Source organism: Urocitellus parryii, chromosome 6, assembly GCF_045843805.1.
Source record: "Urocitellus parryii isolate mUroPar1 chromosome 6, mUroPar1.hap1, whole genome shotgun sequence".
Classification (NCBI taxonomy): Eukaryota; Metazoa; Chordata; class Mammalia; order Rodentia; family Sciuridae; genus Urocitellus; species Urocitellus parryii.
Genome location: NC_135536.1, coordinates 65,091,567 through 65,111,930, shown reverse-complemented (window position 1 = coordinate 65,111,930; position 20,364 = coordinate 65,091,567). Strand labels below are relative to the sequence as shown.

At 33.8% G+C, this 20,364-nt stretch overlaps 1 protein-coding gene across 4 annotated transcripts in view; it reads left to right on the top strand.

Annotated features, from left to right (window-relative positions):
• Pals1 (protein associated with LIN7 1, MAGUK p55 family member) overlaps nt 1–20,364 on the top strand; it is a 96,853-nt gene that overhangs the window by 23,777 nt on the left and 52,712 nt on the right. For 2 of the 4 annotated variants that reach the window (XM_026385153.2, XM_026385154.2), the window contains exons 2-3: nt 6,416–6,500; nt 12,589–13,128. In XM_026385153.2, coding sequence (XP_026240938.1) covers nt 12,762–13,128 — 367 coding nt within the window. In that variant the 5' untranslated portion in view covers nt 6,416–6,500; nt 12,589–12,761. The remainder of the gene's footprint in view (nt 1–6,415; nt 6,501–12,588; nt 13,129–20,364) is intronic. The other 2 variants (XM_026385155.2, XM_026385156.2) reach the window with 2 other exon arrangements.

Genomic DNA, 20,364 nt, shown 5'->3' with positions numbered 1-20,364 from the left:
GTATAGATAGATAGAATATTATATTTCCTGGTTATTAAATCCTATCAAATTATCCTTTGTATCCTTCTCATGTGTAAAATATTACTGTCTTTTTTGGCTGCTTTATTTACATTTTCCCCTTGTCAACTCTGGTTACAGTATAGATTTAGATTTCAGAAACCTGTTGTCTCCCATTGCTTGCAGGAAAAAATTCAAATAATTTAGTTTAGCAGTCAGAGTCAACCCTGGCTTTATCTTCTCTCTTACATTGGCTCTGTTCCTTATCTAGACTGCTTTAATTCTCCAACTAGGTCTTGTATATTCTTGATTAGTAGCCATATATAGAAAAGCCACTGTGCAGGTTTTTTAAAACCATGTTTTAAAATCCATTTCTGGTGAGTTTGAAAATGTTATAAATTACTTTTAGTCCTAATATCTTTTTCAAAAACTTTTCTAACCTTTGGATGCATTAAATCTTTTATTACTGAGGAGTTGAAGGTGATAATGGGGCAGTTCAAGTAACCAGTCATTTGATACCTTTGATACTATTTGGCTTCTAACCAATTGCAGCCATGAATGTGGTCTTTAATTATCTCCAAAGACCTTGAACTTTGTGTTGGTTTGAGCAAATGCAAAACTTACCACTGCTTAAAAACAAAATATTTTATTTCAATATATGTATATAGGGACTCCACTTACATGGTTGCAGGGGGAAAAAAAAAGATCATGGAGGATAAGGATGTAGTTTAAGGTACATTGATTGCCTAGCATGGATGAGGTCCTCAGTCCATCCCCAGCATGAGCATCAATCAGGTAAGGGGAACAAAGAATCATGGCTCTTGTTCCCTCAGTATTTCTTATATTTCAAAGTACTGTTATAACAATACTATTCAGATTTGTGAAGGCTGATCCAGTATGCAGCCCCATTGTTCCCTGGAAATACTTAAAACTAAAGCTAAATTTTAAGCATTAAAAAAGCAAGAAGAGAGGCACTGGGGTTGTAGCTCAGTAGTAGAGCACTTGTCAAGCATGTGTAAGGCACTAGGTTCTGCATCACATAAACATAAATAATTAAAATAAAATTACTGTATCCACCTACAACTAAAAAAAAATTTAAAACAACAACAAAAAAAGCAAGAAGTGGTTATTAGGTATTTGGATCTATGATTTTGTTTTTTATGGAATTTCAACCTTTAAAAGAATTTTTTCCTAAAAAATTTTTTAGGAAATACCCAAAACACTAAACTGAGAATTAATCTTAATGATCAATAGAAGTTTTTTTTTTTTCTTAGTGTTGATTCATACAGACTTAGTATGAGTCTTGGCTCTGCTACTTAGAATTCTGACCTTGAGAAACAATATAACCTCATCTTTCTTTCTTTTTTGGGTGGGGTGGGGTGGGGTGGTACTGGGGATTGAACCCAGGGTATTTAAACACTGAGCCACATCCCCACCACACTGCCCACTTTTTTTTTTTTTTTTTTTTTAAATTTTGATTCAGGGTCTCACTAAGTTGCTTAGGGCCTCACTAAGTTGCTGAGGGTGACTTTGAACTTGAGATCCTCCTGCCTCATGAGTCCCTAAGATTACATGCATCTACCACCATACCCAACACTTAACCTCATCTGTAAACTGAAATTAATTGAGTTGGAAGGATTAAATGAGAATATATGGGAAATGTTTGCATCATGCCTGCTAACTACTGCTGCTGCATTTTTACTTTTCTTACTATGACTACCTTTATCACTAATTACTCAAACCATTAAAATTAATCACCCTGCTTTTGTTCTCTGTAAAATAAGGATAATTACTTTTAAATTACTATATAATAAAGATCTTAAGGGTTATATGATATGTTTAATGAACATTAAACCATTTATTTACATAGTCATGTAACTATTTACACAGAAATACCTGCTATAATGAATGGATTAAAAAATGTGGCATTTATACACAATGGAGTATTACTCTGCATTTAAAAATGACAAAATCATAGAATTTGGAGGGAAATGGATGGCATTAGAGCAGATTATGCTAAGTGAAGCTAGTCAATCTTTAAAAAACAAATACCAAATGACTCCTCTGATATAAGGGGAGGAAACAAGGACAGGGTAGGGACGAAGAGCTTGAGACGAAGATTTTCATTAACAGGGTTGAGAGGTGGGAGGGAAAGGAAACGAGAAGGGGAATCGCATGGAAATGGAAGGCGATCCTCAGGGTTATACAAAATGACATATAAGAGGAAAGGAGGGGTAAGACAAGATAATTCAAATGGAAGAAGTGATTTACAGTAGAAGGGGTAGAGAGAGAAAAGGGGAGGGGAGGGGAGGGGAGGGGGGATAGTAGAGAATAATACAGACAGCAGAATACATCAGACACTAGAAAGGCAATATGTCAATCAATGGAAGGGTAACTGATGTGATACAGCAATCTGTATACGGGATAAAATTGGGAGTTCATAACTCATTTGAATCAAACTGTGAAATATGATGTATGAGGAACTATGTAACGTTTTGAACGACCAACAATAAAAAAAAATGTTAAGCTAATAAAAAAAAAAAAAAAGAAATACCTGCTATAATTTTTGAATGTTTATTTTGAGGTTCTGTGTAGCACTTTGCTTCTTTAAATCTGCCTCCTTATTTGTCTTTCAGGATAACAGTAGTACTCTTAAAACTGTAGGTGTTTTTTTTTAATTTTAGGATTAATCATATTTAAAGTACATAACACAGTGTTCACCATAGAGAGTGTCAAAATGGTCGTTTATAACCATTAAATGTTTTGTCTGAATCTGTTTTTAGTTTTTCCTTGTGTGGGCCATTCTTAATGTTTAACTATCATTTTATGTGTTGTGCTGTTCCAGCTGGGTTGTAAGCAGTTGCTGGGTATGGCTCATATATTGGAATATGTTACTGTAAGTGTGTTTGCTTTCTTCCTCAGACCCCAATAGACAGTGTAAGGTGATTTACTTGGCAGTTGTTTTTGTTCCCTTTGTTTTATTATTGTTCTGTTGGTGATCATTATCACGTTGACTTTTCTCTTTTTTTGTACTCTGCCTCTAGTATAATTTTGGCAAATGACTTAAAATTTCTGGATCTTCCTTTGTCATTTGTAAAACGAGGAATTAATCTGAATAAAGGCTTTTGTTGTTGTTGTTAATTTCTTTGAGACAGGGTCCCCCTATATTGCTCAGACTGGCCGTGAACTATTGGGCTCAACTGATTCTCCTCCCTGAGCCCCCAGAGTAGCTGGGACTACATGTGAGTGCCACCATGCCCAGCTTTATTTTTTTTTTAAACATTTTAAGTCGGCAGAACTTTTATTCACTTGGACCTTTAAAAATTACAGGATAATAAGATGAAGTGAACTTCTGCTCTTATCTTCCCATCCACTGTGAAGATGACCCTTGAAGTTTCTTCTTGAACATTTAATGATTAAATTAAATCTTTCTGAATTGAATGATATCTGAGGATCTTCTGCTTCATTGTTTACTCGTTATTTGGAAATCAATAATTCTTAACACATTTGAAACACAATAAGCTAAAATACCACTGTTAGTTGTGTAGCAAGGAAACTTCACTAAATTTTGTATGTGAGAAACATCCTAAATATTGAATGACTGAATGCGTCAGTGAAAATAATATATACTAGGTTGGCTTTGTTTAACTGAAGAGTTTCTCAGGATTGGCATTATTGACACTTTGAACTGAATAATTCTTTTTTTTTAATATTTATGTTTTAGCTGTAGGTGGACACAGTATCTTTATTTATGTGGTGCTGAGGATCAAATCCAGTGCCTCACGCATGCTAGGTGAGCGCTCTACCACTGAGCCACAACTCGGGCCCCTTTGTTGTGGGGAGCTGTCCTGTGCATGTTAAGCCTTCTGGCCTTATCAGAGATGAAGTAGATGCCAGTAATACCCCTCCCTCCCCAAGTTATGGCAGTTAAAATAGTGTACAATGATTGTTAAATTTCCCTAGGAATGGGGGTGGGAGGCAGTCACGCTGATTAAGAAACATTGGCATCCAAAAAATGTTTCAGAAGAGCCAAGGTGATTTGGGAATAAAATATTCTTTAAGCTCTTAATAGTTTTTTTTAAATTATAAGTTGACAGATTATAGGAATTGTATTTATGGGATACAAAATGATGTTAGGATTTATAAATACAATATGGAATAATTAGTCAAGCTAATTAATCTATCCCCTCAAATGCTTAACATTTTTTTTGTGGTGAAAACATTTGAAATTTATTCTCTTGATAATTTTGAAATGGAAAATACGCTATGATACACTGCATGATATATATATATATATATATATATATATATATATATATATATATATACACACACACACACACATATATTCCTCTCATAGTTCTCCTGAGATTTTTATCCTTTCACCATCATCTTCCCATTCTTTACCCTCTGGCCTGTGTAACTCATTCTGCTCTCCACTTCCTTATGAGTTCAGTTATTTTAGATTACATGTACATGTCGTATTATACCTGGATTATTTCACTTAGCACAGCATTCTCCAGTTTTATCCATGTTGTCACAATGACAGGGTCTTTTATATGATGTCAGCATATGTCTTATTTTTTGGAATATGCAATGGTCTTCTAAAAATTATTTCTTTGATGTATGATTTATATGAAACAGGATGTCCATTTTAAGTGTATAGTTTGAGGTTTTGTTTTCTTAGATGAGGGTGGGGTTGTGGCTTAGTGGTAGAGCACATGCCTAACACATGTGGGTTTTGATCCTCAGTGCCTCGTAAAAATAAATAAGGTATTGCGTCCACCAACAACTAAAAAATAAATATTAAAAAAAATAAAATCAGATGAATAGGTATAACATATTAATATTTACTCATTAAGTGTTCAACTTAATGAGTTTTTAAAACAACTTTATCCAGATATATTTCATATCTATGAAATTCACATTTTATGGGTCCAGTTTGGGTTTTAATAAATTTTATGTGATTGCACAGTCATCACTGGAATCTAATTTTAGAACAATTCTTTGACATGAAACATTCCCTTTGCCAGTTTACAGTCAGTCTTTGCTCTGACCCTTAGTCCTAGGAAACCATCAAATTGCTTTTTATAAAAGTACTAGTTTTTCTTTTTCTAGAAATTTCATATAACTGGAATCATACCATATGTACTGTTGTGTGTGGCATTATGTTTTTGAGACCATCTATGTTGTATCAGTAGTTTTATGATTAACTATATACCATTTATGATTAACTATATACTTTTCTCATTGTTGAATAATATCCCTTGTTTTGTTTATCCATTCACCATTTGAAGGGCACTGTGTCCCGTTTTAAGGTATTATTGATAATGCTGCTATGCATATTCCTTACAGATCTTTGTGATTTTTACAAATAAAAAATATATTTTTATTTTTCTTGTGTGGAATTGTTAGGTCATATGATAAGCATATATGCTTAACTTTTTAAGAAACTGCCGGTCAGGCTCTACCATTTTAAATTCTCTCTGAGGGTTTTGGATTCTCCTCATCCTCTTTATTGCTTAGTATTATCAGTCTTTTCACTTGTAACCAATTTATTGCTTTTAGTAGTATTTCATTGTGTTTCTTAAATAACTTTATTGAAATTTAATTCATATATCATACTGCTCACCCATTTCATGTGTATGGTTCAGTGACTTTTAGGATCTTTAGAGTTGTGTAGCTTACCATAATTAATTTACCTCATCTTCCAAAGAAACCTGCACCCAACTATAATTCTCCTTTCCACACACCTACCCCTAACTCTAATCAACCATTAATCTACTTTCTGTCTCTATAGATTTGTGAATTCTGGACATTTCATAAATGGAATTATATAGTAATGTGTGATCCTTTGTGACTGACTTACATTGTTTTTTAAGTTTCATCTCAGTTGTAGCATGTTTCAGTACTTTTTTTCTTTCTTTTTTTAAATCTAATAATATTTTATGTATAAATATATACCTTTTTATTCATCCCTGATTCTATCAGTTGAACATTTCGGGTCTTGCCACTGTTTCTCTTTTATGAATAGTGCTGCTATGGACACTTTTGCACAAATTTGTGTGCATGTGTGTAGAAGTATGTTTTCATTTCTCTGGATTTTTACCTGGGAGTGAAATTGCTGGGGCATATGGTTTCCTTTTGTTTATCTTTTTGAGGAATTTCCAGACTGTTTTCAATATGAATGCACCATTTGACAATTCAAACAGCACTAATAATACACAGCACCGATTTTAATTGTTTTCTGTTAGACACAGGGGTGATGTTGATGTCTTTTTATAACTTTGTACTAAGAAATTCTAGTTCTCTGCAAACAGAATTGGATATCATATGGAACTAACCTTTCCCTTCTTTCCCCTTCCCTCAAAAACAGATTTTGACACTTGATTAATTATTTGATTTTTGAATTTTACAGAGTAAGAAAGTTATCCTGAGTTTTGTGAAAAACCAGAGAAGAGAAACTAAGGATAGTAGACAAGGTTTTTTCCAGTTTGCATAATGTAAGTTCTTTTCACTATTCTTGGCCTGAATCCTGTGTTAGCTGACAAAGCTGTTTCTATGGAAACAAATAGTCCAGCCTCTTAGAATGTCAGAGGAATGCTGATCACTTACAATGAGACTTCCCAGCTGCTGGTCAAAGGGCATTACTTGCTGGAGAAGTGGAGGAAGGATGAATTGAAAAAAAAATTTGGAAGAGTTCTGGATACTAGTATAGACTGTGAACATATTAATACATACAAAATATGTCTTTTCCATTTGCCCCTGCCTAAAAATTAAGTTACCGGGTTTTGGGAAATTGTTTTCCTTCTGACATGTCTTGTTTCCCAGCTCTTACACAAATGATTATGTTTGTTGGTACTGAGTTTTCGGTGGGCCTGTTCTGGTTAAGCTGTTTCAATCCCCACAATCTGAATCATTTGCACTTATTGACACTTATTTAACTTCCTTTTACCTTGTCCTATAACCAATTCATGCAAGCAAAGCCCTTTCTCCTCAAACTAGTTTGAAGTTATTGAAACAGCTTTGGCCTGCCAACCTGAAAATGTATTTTCTTGCTTTGTGAACTGTGTAGAGATTTATTTTTATCATATTTGTTTTTGAGGTGGGAGCAGGAATTCTGATGAGAAAATGAAATATAGGCCTTTGAAACTTTGCTTTATTTAATTTACCATTGGGAGATTGAAAGGGGGAAATTAGTAATATTCCATTATGTTCATAAGATAGTCTATTGTTTATATATCAGGAGGTATTTCTCTAGTTCAGTCATTTACCAGCTTCTGAATTGTCACAAAAAAGACTTGTTTTTAAAGGAGGGGAGTGAAGTTCCTTTGGACTAGGACTCTTTTACTCTTTATATATATTGAAAGAAATATATAAACAAACTAGAGTATTTGTGGATTGCCTGCTTAAAAATTATAATGATAAAAATTATAATGCAAAAACTGTGGGACACATATATTGGTTGGTTTGTTTAAGAACTTCAGTATATTTCATGGCTTTCATGAATTAGCTTGTGAACATAATGTAGACTTTTGGATTATTTTATGGTGAGCTTGTTATTTAACCCAGGAGGTCTAGAAGGATTTCTTAGAGAAATTAGGGACTTTGAGTATGTGTTGAAGGTAGAAGATGAAAGGAGATATAGTTCATACAGAATTTGGGCGGGTCACAACAACAAAAAAGGTATAGGATAGGCATAAATGAGGAGACTAAATTAAAAGTCTCATGCAGGAAAGTATAAAATACTGTTAAAAGCTTAGATTCACCTTGTAAGTTTAGACTTCATTCTCTAGGTAGTATTAAAACTATCAGGGGTTCTGAACAGAGGAATGATTTGTTCATATACTTGATTAAGCATTTAGCCCTTACTTTAGTTATCGTGGCTATAGAGATGAACAAAACAGACCCCTGCCAATTAAGTAATTTAATCTGTGTGATCGGTAGGCACCTTGAAATTAATGTGTCTGGAACAAAACCTCTATTTTCCTTCCCTTCTGTCTTACTCTCCTTCTCTGTTCTCTGTCATACTTCATGATATTGTCATATACTTAGCAACCCATTGGGTAGTGGTTAAGAGTATGAACCTGAGGTCACACTGCTGGAGTTTATATTCTGAAGTTTTCTATTTGCTTGGCCTGAACATAAGCAGTGTTATAGATCCAGAGTTAAATTAGCCTAGTCCTGACCTCAGGGATGTTCTATCTGATGGAATAGAAAGACAAAGATATAAATAGTTGTAATCTATCTTAATCAAGAATGTGTTAGGGATTGGAGAATTCCACAGATATATTTGAGCTGAGACTTAAAGGAGGGTAGACAAAGACTAGATCCTAGGCATTCTGATTGGAAGCCATTTTCTTTTTACTTTTGGGTACTGGGGATTTAACCCATTGGTGCTTTACTACTGAGCTACATCTCCAGCCCTTTTTATTTTTTATTTTGAGACAGGTAGTCACTAAATTGCCCAAGGCCTTGCTAAATTGCTAAGGCTGGCCTTCAACTTGCGATCCTTCTGCCTCAGCCTTCTGCCTCAGCATCTCAAGTCACTGGGATTACAGATCTGAGCCATAACACTAGGCTTGGAAGCTATTTTCTTAAACATTGTGCTGTTTTGAGTAGCTGCATGGATGTTACAGCATTAATTAGAATTGGAAACAGAGGAATAGGTTCAAAGAAAATATGAACAGATTAGAGGGAAATAGGAGTTTAATTCTGTACACATTGATTTCTAGGTCCCTGTTGGAAATTTTGGTAGCTAGAGTAATGGGCATGGATTTTATCTCTGTAACCCTAGTACCTAACCAAGGGTGAATGTTCAATTAAATTTATGTATAAATCACCCCCTTTTATAAACATTTAATGATTCTCTTGCTGTCATCAGAAGTAAGTTTTAAGATATTTCATAAGTTATCATCTGCTATTCTCCTTTTTTAGTCAACTAGCCTTATTTGTATTTTTCTCGCCTATCTTTTGTCTTTCTATCTCTGGTTTATATGGCCCTTCCTTATTCTTAATCTCCTCTTCAAGGCCTACTTCAGTTCCCATTCTTTATTTACAAAATGGGGCCTACTTCTAAATTTGTCATGAGGATTAAATGAATGAATACTGTGTGAAGTGCTTATTGCACAGTAGTGTCTCCTTATTCTTGGGAGATACATTTTAAGATACTCCCCAACAGGTGCCAAAAACCCAGGATAGTATCAAACCCTATGTGTACTATGTTTATTCTTATGTGTATAATAGTGACTAATGAGTGAGTAGCATGACTATAAGAGTGTGGATATTCTGGACAAAGGAACAATTTACATTCCACCTGGACTAAGCAAGATGGCATAAGATTTTGTCATGCTACTCAGAATGCATTCAGTTTTACACATTGTTTATTTCTGGGATTTTTCATTTCATATTTTGAGGCCACAAGTAACAAACCACAAAAAAGTGAAACTGCAGAAAGCAAAACTGAGTAAGGGCAGATTACTGTATTTCTGGCACATAAAGAAGTATTCAGTAAATGTTGCTGTTGTTATAATTGTAACTACCACTTCCTTTTCATCCTGTGTCTCTTTTCTCTTTTTGTCCTGCTATATTAAATAGACACAAAGTTCCACTGATTATATAATCTACATATTTCTTGAGTGTAATTTTTCTTCATTTTCACTCTCTTTGTTCAGGACCCCTTTTCTTACAGGTACTTTCAAATTAGTCTCATTGCCTTCTTTCATTCAACCCTCTATCCTTATATGGGAATAATATTTCTGTAAAACTGAACATGATTTTTATCATCCGCTGCTTAAAAGCCTTTAATGATACTTAACTACTTTCAGGATAAAGTTCTTTAGTTCTAAAACTCTCCTTGGTCTGTCCTCCTACTTCCCTTTCCTATGGTTATTCGTGTAGGACATTTTTCCATTGTCCCATCCGGTACTGCATTGTTATTTTCTGAAGGTGCTATTGTTTCATATTGTACCTTCCTATTGGTTATATGATTCTGTCTGTTACAGACTCCTCCTCTATGTGGTTAAATTTTAGTTGTCCTTTAAAAAGTTGTTCACAGAAATGTATCCTTAAGTTTTCAGTCATTCTCTATCACTAAGTTTTACATGTCTGTATGTTCTCTGTATATTTGTGACACTCCAAATTTAGTTGAATAAATATTTCTTGAGCATTTTCTATATGACATGATTGTTCTAAATATTAGGGGTATAAAAATAACTGTCTCTAACGCATTTGGATCTGGTGAGGAGAAACCAACTGGAGAATAATCATTCATTCATTCATTCATTTATACCATCTTTCCCAGTGTACTGTGAACACCAAAAGAGATAACCAAAGTGGAATTTTAAGTGGATTACTAATGGATTGCAGAAATTTTTCTAAGAGTAAAAGACTAGATCCAGAAAGATAAGCATGATGATAATAGTCCACTCATAAGAATTCTGACCCAGATCACCTAGCCCAGTCTTTCTTGCATGGTCTGTAATTTCCTTCATGATCTAGTGTAGTGAATGTGCACACATTCTTAAGAGTTTTTAAGAAACATTTTAAGAGTTTTAATTTTAGATCATAATTTGTATAGACTAGCATATATGTTAAAATATTCATTAAGTTCAATTTTTAATAATCTAGTAATTGATATAAACAAAGAAGGTTGAGAGTTAATTTTCTAGAAATAGGTACACTCCTAGATTTTATAAATTAAAATTATAAATAATGCTAGGGTAACTCCTACAAAAATTTCATTTTGTTTTTAGTAAAAATATTAAATAAGCTGAATTTGCATTTGTATAATCAACATAACGCTCAAGAATCACCTAGCATAAGTCTAATAGCTCCCATTTTAATGAAAAAAATACAAACTAATGGTAAATGAGGCACTTATTTGTAGATAACATGGTTATAAATAAAGAAGCTAAAATTTGAATGGAAGACTACAATCTATCATGATTCTTGTGAAAATGTGACTTTTAGTGCCACATGTAATTTGTCTCTTTTCCTGATTGTCAGCTTTGATGGTTTTCCTGGTAGCCTAGGTAGATTTGTTTTAAGCAGTTTCTGTTCCTATTTTCATTAGGACCTGACATTTTTAATAAGTTTGATGTTAGGAATATAATTTAAAAACATGGTTTTTGCTTAGTTGGCATTCTGTTCTAACCATTTTCTTTACTGAAATGATGTTCAACTCAAGGAGGTAGTAGGTTTATTATTGTAAATATTTTTAAAGCCTTGAGTAAAAGAAGGCTAATTAGATTTAATGTGTGGGTTTACACTTGTATAAACAATCTGCCTACTTATGCACAAGAAATGGCTTGATGAAAAGCCAGTGTCATCCTATAAAATATTTTTCTTGTCTAAAATATTTTGGGGGGCTGGGGATGCGCGCTCGCCTGGCATGCGTGCGGCCTGGGTTCGATCCTCAGCACCACATACAAAGATGTTGTGTCCGCCGAAAACTAAAAAAAATAAATATTAAAATATTTTGGGGACATTTTTTAAATGGGAGAAACAAATTAATACTAATTACTAGTATATGTATCTTCATTTTATAACTTGCATACATTATCTTATTTACAGCTAAGAATAATCCTATGAATAATTTTTTAAGTGAATCTGAAATTTGAGAGAAACTCAAATCATAAAGGAAGTGGCAGAGTCAAAAGGAATATTTAGTTTTCTTCAAGTTAAAAAATGTTCTTTTTCCTGTACAGTATGACTTTAAATACTTTTTGAGTAGTAATAGATACTACCTTTTCTCTAAACAAATTTTCTTTTTTTTTATTAGTTGCTCAAGACAATACAATGATCTTGACATATCATACATTTGATTCAAATGGGGTATGAATTCTCATTTTTCCACGTGTACAGATTGCATTGCTGTATGTATAAACGTGGCTGTATAACCAATGTGATCCTGCAATCTAAACAAATTTAAAAAAAAATTAACTCTACTTGTTTTTATAAATGTGGCCAAAGACAGATAATCTACCTGATCCTTTCCTACTTTAATGTTTAATAGTTAGATGCCTTTGCTGCTAGCTGAAGTTTCTCATTATTTGGGTACTTCTTCATCTCAAAATTCCTAAAAATGAATTAATTTTCCCCTGCAGTACTACCTGTATTTTAAGGAGGCCACCAATATGACCTGCTATGTGCCAGATTGATTACTATCAATGACTTTAGCAGTTAACTAATTCTATGTGTATTAAGTGAGAACAAAATAGCATGTTGAGGCAACTTTGAAAGGTTAAGTTAATACTTTTTTATACTTTAAGCAACCTATTATTTATAAAATTAGTATCCAAAACTTTTTACTTTCCTACTTTGCTAAACTTTGCTTTGTATCATTTTGCTTATCCCTAAGATTGAATAGTATACTTCAAGTTATTGGGAGATGACTTTTTTTTTTAAAGCACTTTGATTATCTCAGCATTAACTGTAAATTGAAAGGTGTGTACGTAATCTACATAGCAAAATAGTATTATATGCTTGTTAGATTTTTAAAAAATATTTTGTGGAAGTGGAAGTGGGCTATGTAAAGTCTGCTTTTATATTGTAATTCTTACACTTTTTCTCCCCCATCTTTCCCCTTAGATTTCCCTCATGGATATTTTTTCATAGCATTATTATGTGATGTGAGAAGTTTTTTTGTTTTTGTTTTTTTTTTGTGTGTGAAGTAACATGGATTTTATACTACAGAATCAAGAAAATTGGCTTTATAGGAAAAATTGATTTATAAAAAGTGGTACAGGTTTTTGTAGATAACCATGACAACATCCCATATGAATGGGCATGTTACAGAGGAATCAGACAGCGAAGTAAAAAATGTTGGTCTTGCATCACCAGAGGAACACCAGAAGCACCGAGAGATGGCTGTTGACTGTCCTGGAGATTTGGGCACCAGGATGATGCCAGTAAGACGAAGTGCACAGTTGGAGCGTATTCGACAGCAGCAGGAGGACATGAGGCGTAGGAGAGAAGAAGAAGGGAAAAAGCAAGAACTTGACCTTAATTCTTCCATGAGACTCAAGAAACTAGCCCAAATTCCTCCAAAGACTGGAATAGATAATCCTATGTTTGACACAGAAGAAGGAATTGTCTTAGAAAGTCCTCATTATACTGTGAAAATATTAGGTAAGTAAACATAGCAGAATAATAAAAAATGTTTTGCTTTGGTTAATATATGCCTTAAATGTTCAATTGCTGCAACGTGTTTGTGTAGTTTTTTTAGTGTGTGTGTGGCACTAGGGATTTAACCAAGGGATGCTCTACCATGGAGCTACATATATCCCCATCCCTTTTTTATTTGTAATTTGAAACTGGGTCTCACTAAGTTGCTGAGTCTGGCCTTGAATTTGAGATTGTCCTGCCTCAGTCTCCTAAGTTGCTGAGATTACAGGTGTGCACCAATGTGCCTAGCTACAACATGTTTTTTAGTATAAAAAATTACATACATGGCCTATATACTCACAAAATTTTATATCAGAATATTAAAAGCAATTTTCAGTTTGATTTTCTGATTTCATTAAACTTCATAAAAGAGTAGTAAAACAAATAACTGCAGCTTAAATTATATTTATTTGTTTAATGACTCAATAAGATAAACAAGTGCTGTTTATCTTATTGAGTCAGATAAGTGGTGGCTACCCAGAGTAAAGTATTTTTCTGATTTGCTGATAGGTACCATATATATACTATATTTGTCTCACTAGGTCTCTTTATTCCAAGTCTGAAACATGGAATATGGCTCCGATTCCTTATACAATCTCCAAATTTCATAGTATGAAAAAATAAAACTAGTTTTGTGGGATTTATTTATATGTAAATTCTGTGACAAACTAACTCAGATTCTTAAGAAAACTGGGTTAAATAGCTTCTCACTTTAGGACTTCTTTGAGTGTTTATAATGTTAATAGGCATTATGAATCTAGTGAGATTGATAATAGATATCAAACATATATTCCCAAACTGATCATTGAATTTACTGCCATATTTCCTGCACATGCTGATGTTCTCATTTGAACTAGTGTTAGAAGTTGATAGAAGTCAGTTTGAAAAATGCTGCCTTTAAACATTAATTCTTGCTCCCTTTAAAACTAGGCTAAGTCAAATGAAATATTTTACTTATTAGTGGTTTACTTTTTTTAGATGTGAAAGAAAGAGATGCTTTCACTTTTTTATGGAAGAAGAGTTTTTTGTTGTTATCATTTTTCCACCCATTTAAATGTCTATTGAGCCCTATATGAGGTGCTCTAATAAGCACATTCCATGTAATTCAGGATAATCCTGTGAACCAAGGATTCTGTAATCTCCATTTGAGAGATAAAGAAATTGAACCCCAGTTAAATCACTTGCTTTCACAAAGCTTATAAGTGGTAGAACTAAGAATTAATTTACCAGATCTGGAGTTGATACATATTGTACAAAGTGGAGAATTTGAATGGAAACTGCCAGTGGAGCCTGCACTTTACTCACCAGGCCATAGTGGTGGCTACCCATAGTAAAGTATTTTTCTGTTTTGCTGATAGCTACCATGTATATACTACATTTGTCTCACTAGGTCTCTTTATTCCAAGTCTGAAACAGTTTTACTGTCACGTCATTTGACTCTTTGTTGTTGTTAGAAATGTATTCACGTTTCAAATGTGCATTTTTCTCTGTGTTTTAAGAATTTATACATAACATGTTGAGTAATAGTGAAATTAGTTAAATGCCTTCAAGATGTCATAATTAGGGCTGGGGCTGTAGCTCGGTGGTAGAGCATTTGCCTAGCATGCGTGAGGCACTGGGTTCGATCCTTAGCAGCACATAAAAGTAAATAAATAAAATAAAGGCATTGTGTCCATCTACAACTAAAAATTATTTTTTAAAAAAGAGTTGACCAATAGTGTTATAAAAAAAGATTTCATAATTACAGTGTAAATTAAAAGATTATATATTAATCCAATTGTGAAAGATATTTTCTTTGTTTTTAATATTTATGTTTTAGTTTTTTGGGGTGGGCACAATATCTTTATTTTACATTTATGCGGTGCTGAGGATCAAACCCAGTGCCTCATGCATGCTAGGTGAGCACTGTACCACTGAGCCACAACCCTAGTCCCTCTTTCTTTTCTTTTTGTGGTACTGTGAATTAAACCCAGGGGCACTTTACCATGGAACTATGGATCCCTGACCCTTTTTGTTATTTTGAGACAAGGTCTTAAGAAATTGCCCAAGCTGGCCTAGAACTTGTGATTCTTCTGCCTCAGCTGCTGGAGAAGCTGAGATTATGGATGTGAACTCACCATACCCAGATATCTATGAAGGATTTTTTGGGGGGGCTAGTACTGGGGCTTTAACCCAGGGCCTTGTGCACACTAGACAAGTGCTGTACCACAGAGTTATTTGCTCCAGCCGTATATTAAGGAATTTTAATGTTTTTTTCATAAGGGATTTTTTTATAGTGATGAAAATACCTCAATCCTAATTACCTCTTACTAGCATTTATTTTTCATCACTCCTTTCTTTCTTCCTCCCTCTCTTTCCTTTCCTCCTTCCCTTCCTCCCTAAAATATTTTGTTAATATTATCTTCTTTTTCCTTTTTAAATATCTTTTTAGTTGTAGATAGACACAATACCTTTATTTTATTTGTTCATTTTATGTGGTGCTGTGGATCCAACCCAGTGCCTCAGGCATGCTAGGCAAGCTCTCTACACTGAACCACAACCCCAACCCCTTCTGTTAATATTCTTTATTGAAGAAAATTTATGGTATAATATATCCAACCTGGATTCTGCTTTTTCTGTTTGAAGTCCTCTAAGGTTAGTGTATCTTTTCATTTGCATTATATAGAATATAGAATCAGGCATAAATATTTTCTAATAGACAATATTCATATAATTACAGTAAAGAAACAAATATAGCTGAAAATCAAATTCACTTAGGGGAAATGTTATGGGGTTTTTGACCTAAGCATAGGAAATAAGATCATTTCCCTCCCTCCCTCCCTCCTATTTCTTTATGTTTTTTTTCTTTTCTTTTTTTAAAAAATTTTCAAAGAAATTCTCACTTTATTGCCCAGGTTAGTCACAATTCTGGGGTTCAAGTGATCTCCTTACCTTAGCCTCTCAAATGTAGTTGTGCAACCACTAAGCCTCTGAGCTGCTGCTGCTGCTGCTTCTCTCCCCCCCCCCCCCTTTTTCTTTTTGTGTGGTGCTGGGGATGGAAACCCATTGCTTCACACAAGTGGTATGCCACTGAACTGTATCCCCAGGCCCCACTTTTTCCTACTTTTCCATTGCTGACTTTTTAACAGGTTTGGAAGACAGCTGTTTCTTCCAATCCACTGTGGTTTTCATGAATATATTTGTGGGGTTCTTGAACTTGAGGCTGTCTTGCACATTTTACTTTAAAGCAATTTGAAATTACCAGGTATTTGTAATTCATTTCTTAAATACAAGATTTAATACTTTTGAGAAATAAATGATAGATTTAATATTAATCGATTCAGTGCAAAAGAGTGTTAATTATAGGGTGCAAGAAAAACTAGCATAAGTAATAGAATTGTAGATTGCTATAGTCAGTCACAGCCTCAGTTTAAGTTTTCATTTAAAATGCAGTGTAATACCTTTTTGCCAAACATTTGTTTTCTTGTTCATAATCTGCTAACACATCAAAGTACAATAAAAATACTCCCTTAAAATTGTGTCTCCTTGTCAGTATTTTGATTAATACACACATGACAAGAGACAACTTCTCAGCTTTTTTCACAGCTAGAAACAGCAACCTTGTTTTAAATGAGGGAAGGATGGGGCAACTGATTTATTTGAGAGGGAGCCTTCAGTTTCTAAACAGCCCATCATTTATCTGTAAGTAGATACCATACCCTTTTGGGAATTTAAAATGTGATTGGCAAGATTAGATACTTTGAGTAGTTTTTAATGAAAGTGTTGCTACACTTGGCAATGTGTTGAAGGGATAAACTGAATTTTACTTAAAAACCAAATCTTATCAAAAAATAGAATATCGTGATTTTGGAATGTGATTTCAAATGAATAACTAATACTATATGTTATAAAAATTGTAATATATTAAAAAGGCTTCCTTAAAATTATCATTTGTTTTAAATCTTCCTTATTGCAAATAAAATATTGTCTTTGTTCTCTTTTCATAATCAAAACAAACTATCTCTTTAAAGAAATTGGAAGAAGAACAATGCAGGTTAGGGTGGAATGAGACAGAAAAGGTTAAATATCAAATACTTTTAGGTTATGGTTTGTACTGTTTTTGTGTTTACTGTTAAGTAATTTGGGGTCAGGGTGTGGACAAGTAAATATAGTAGAGAGAATATTTAAAGTGAATGAGGTAGGGAAGTATGCCAGCCATCATATATATGGCTATATAATTGTTATACCTTTGAAGAAACTTCAGGAAAGAGCATACAGTGGGAGGAGCTGTTTTTTGGTTAATAAGGAGACTCTTGAAATTTGTGACTAGGAGTTTTCTCATTTATACCAAATACTTTAGGGTGAAGAAAATAGATGACACACAATGGGGAAGGAAAGTAGAGTGAATAAAGCCAAAAAGTGAGGTGTTTCCATAACTTTAATAGCATGTTTCAGTCTTGATTGGTGTACACATTTTCCCCCCTAATGTCTCTGAATGTTCAAATTATTTGCAAGAGTCTTGACATTTTTCTTTCATTTAAAAAAAATTTTTTTAGTTGTTGATGACCTTTATATTATTTATTTATATGTGGTTCTGAGAATCGAACCCAGTGCCTCACACATGCCAGGCAAGTGTGCTACCACTGAGCTTCAGCCCCAGCCCCAAGAGTCTTGACATTTTAAAGTAAAACATCTCTTCCACATTTCTTTCTGTCATTAACTTACTTTTGATTGACCATGGTATAACTGGAATTTTGTCCGATTGTGATAAACTTGTTTTTAATAAATAAAATTTATTTTAATCCAATAAACAAAATTCCACAGCCAATAAATCTTGACATTTTTGCTTAACTGCTGTATATAATTTCAAACAAATTTTATTAATTGTTCCTTTAAGGGACTTTTGTGGGGGTTCCTTGCCTCCCCCCCTTTCTTGAGATTGAAAGATTAAACCTGTTGGTATTTAAAAAGTGTTGGGACCATTTAAGACTTTTATGATTTAATAAAATTGCTAAAATTGGAGTTAACCTACAGTGTACATTAAAAAAAATCCATTTGACCATATGTATATGTGTAAATTTTGGTTATTAATACATAATTCTGAGTCTGGGGATGTAACTCAGTGGTACAGAGCTTGCCTAGCATGTCCAAGGCCCTAGATTCAAGCTCCAGTACTGGAAAAAGACAGAAAGAAAGGGGTGGGGGGAGGAAAAAGCTACATCATTTAGTCTTTGACATAATGTATCAAAACTTTATTCTGGGGCTGGGATTGTGGCTCAGTGGTAGAGCACTCTCCTGGCATGGGCGGGACCCGGGTTCGATCCTCAGCACCACATAAAAATAAAGGCATTGTGTTGTGTCCATTTACACCTAAAAAATAAATATAAAAAAAATAAAACTTCATTCTACTTCATTAAGTAGTAATAGTTTTTTAACTTTTTTTCTTCTTGCAAAGATTTGTTTCATTATTTGATGGCATGTTAAAAACACTTGACACAGTTGTTTATTAGACATTGTAGGGAAGTCAGAGTCAGAATTGAGTACTTTTTAATCAGTCCCTTAATTGCTGTTGATCTTGGTCATGTAAATTTTTCTGAGCCTCAGTTTCAGGACTTTCTTGGGATCAAATGAAAAAACTATATGTAAGTAAGTGACACAGTGTAGGTTTGAAGAAAATGTGTGTATGTTTGTATGTATTCAGTGTTGTTGGGGATGAATCTAGGGCCTCAGAAATGCTGAGCTACATCTCTAGGCTTAAAATTTAAGTTTTGTAAGAACCAGAAACTACCAGAGAGATCATCTAATGAAATTAATTTATTAGCCTTAACTAGTAATTTTTGTTACATTTTTTAAATAATAGCTTTATTAAGATATCATGTGCATGTCATAAAATTTACATTAAAACTATACAGTTCATTAGTTTTTAGAATATTTGGAAGGTTATATAAGCATCACTGCTGTATAATTATAAAATATTTTCATCACCCTAAAAGAAATCCTGTACCCATTCTCTTTATTCTCCTTTCCTCCCTTCCCTAATAATCACTAATATACTTTGTCTCCTTGGATATTCTGGATATTTCATATGAATGAAATTAAACAATATGTATCGTTTGGTGACTGGCCTCTTTTCACTTAGCATTATGTTTTCAGGGTTTATCCAGCATGCATCAGTACTTCATTCCTTTTTTCCCCCTTTTTATGGCTGAGTAATATCCCATTGTACAGATGTACCATATTATGTTTGTCTCTTCAATTGTTGATGAATATCTGGGTTGTTTTCTTGTTTTTGCTATTATAAATAGTGTTAGAAATACTTATTTACGAGTTTTTGTTTGAACAACCATTTTCTGTTCTTTCAGATATACATGCAGGAGTGCAATTGCTGGGTCACATAGTAGTTCTGTTTTTCACTTATTGAAGAACTGCCATACTCATCCACAGTGGCTATACTATTTGATATTTGTACCAGCAATGTATGGAGGTTCCAGTTTCTGTACATGTTTACCACCACTTCTTAGTGTCTTTTAATATTTGTCATCTTATCACCCAGTCATTTTTAAATATTTATTTATTTTTTGGCTGACACAACATCTTTGTATGTGGTGCTGAGGATCGAACCCCGGCCGCACGCATGCCAGGCAAGCGCGCTACCGCTTGAGCCACATCCCCAGCCCCACCCAGTCATTTTTAATGAACTAGAATAAATAGAAAATAGGAAGTATATTGCATAAATATACATTAGCCTTTAACTTAAAAATCGAGTGTATATACTAGGTTGAAATAAATTATGTATATTTTAATGCAGTTACCAACACATGCTTGAGAAATTCTATTCTAGTCAACCCCCTTCAATCTTTTTTCTACGTTCTATTTTTATTTTTGGTGTTGGTGATTGAACCTAGGGTCACTTGACCACTGAGCTATGTCCCAGACCTTTTTTTTTAAACTTTGAGACAGGTTTTGCTAAGTTACTGAGGATCTTGCTAAATTGCTGAGGTTGGCCTTGAACTTGAGATCCTCCTGCCCTAGTCTCCTGAGTTACTGGGATTACAGGTGTGTCTCACCATGCTTGCTTCAAACCCCTTCATCTTATAGAAAGTTCCAGAGACTTGAGGTAGGTTATCCAGTAACATATAATACAATTAAAGAGTGATCATTTGCTATGATTTAGGCATTCTGACTGTAGATTTAGGACGTTTTCCTTTCCAGGTGGGTTTC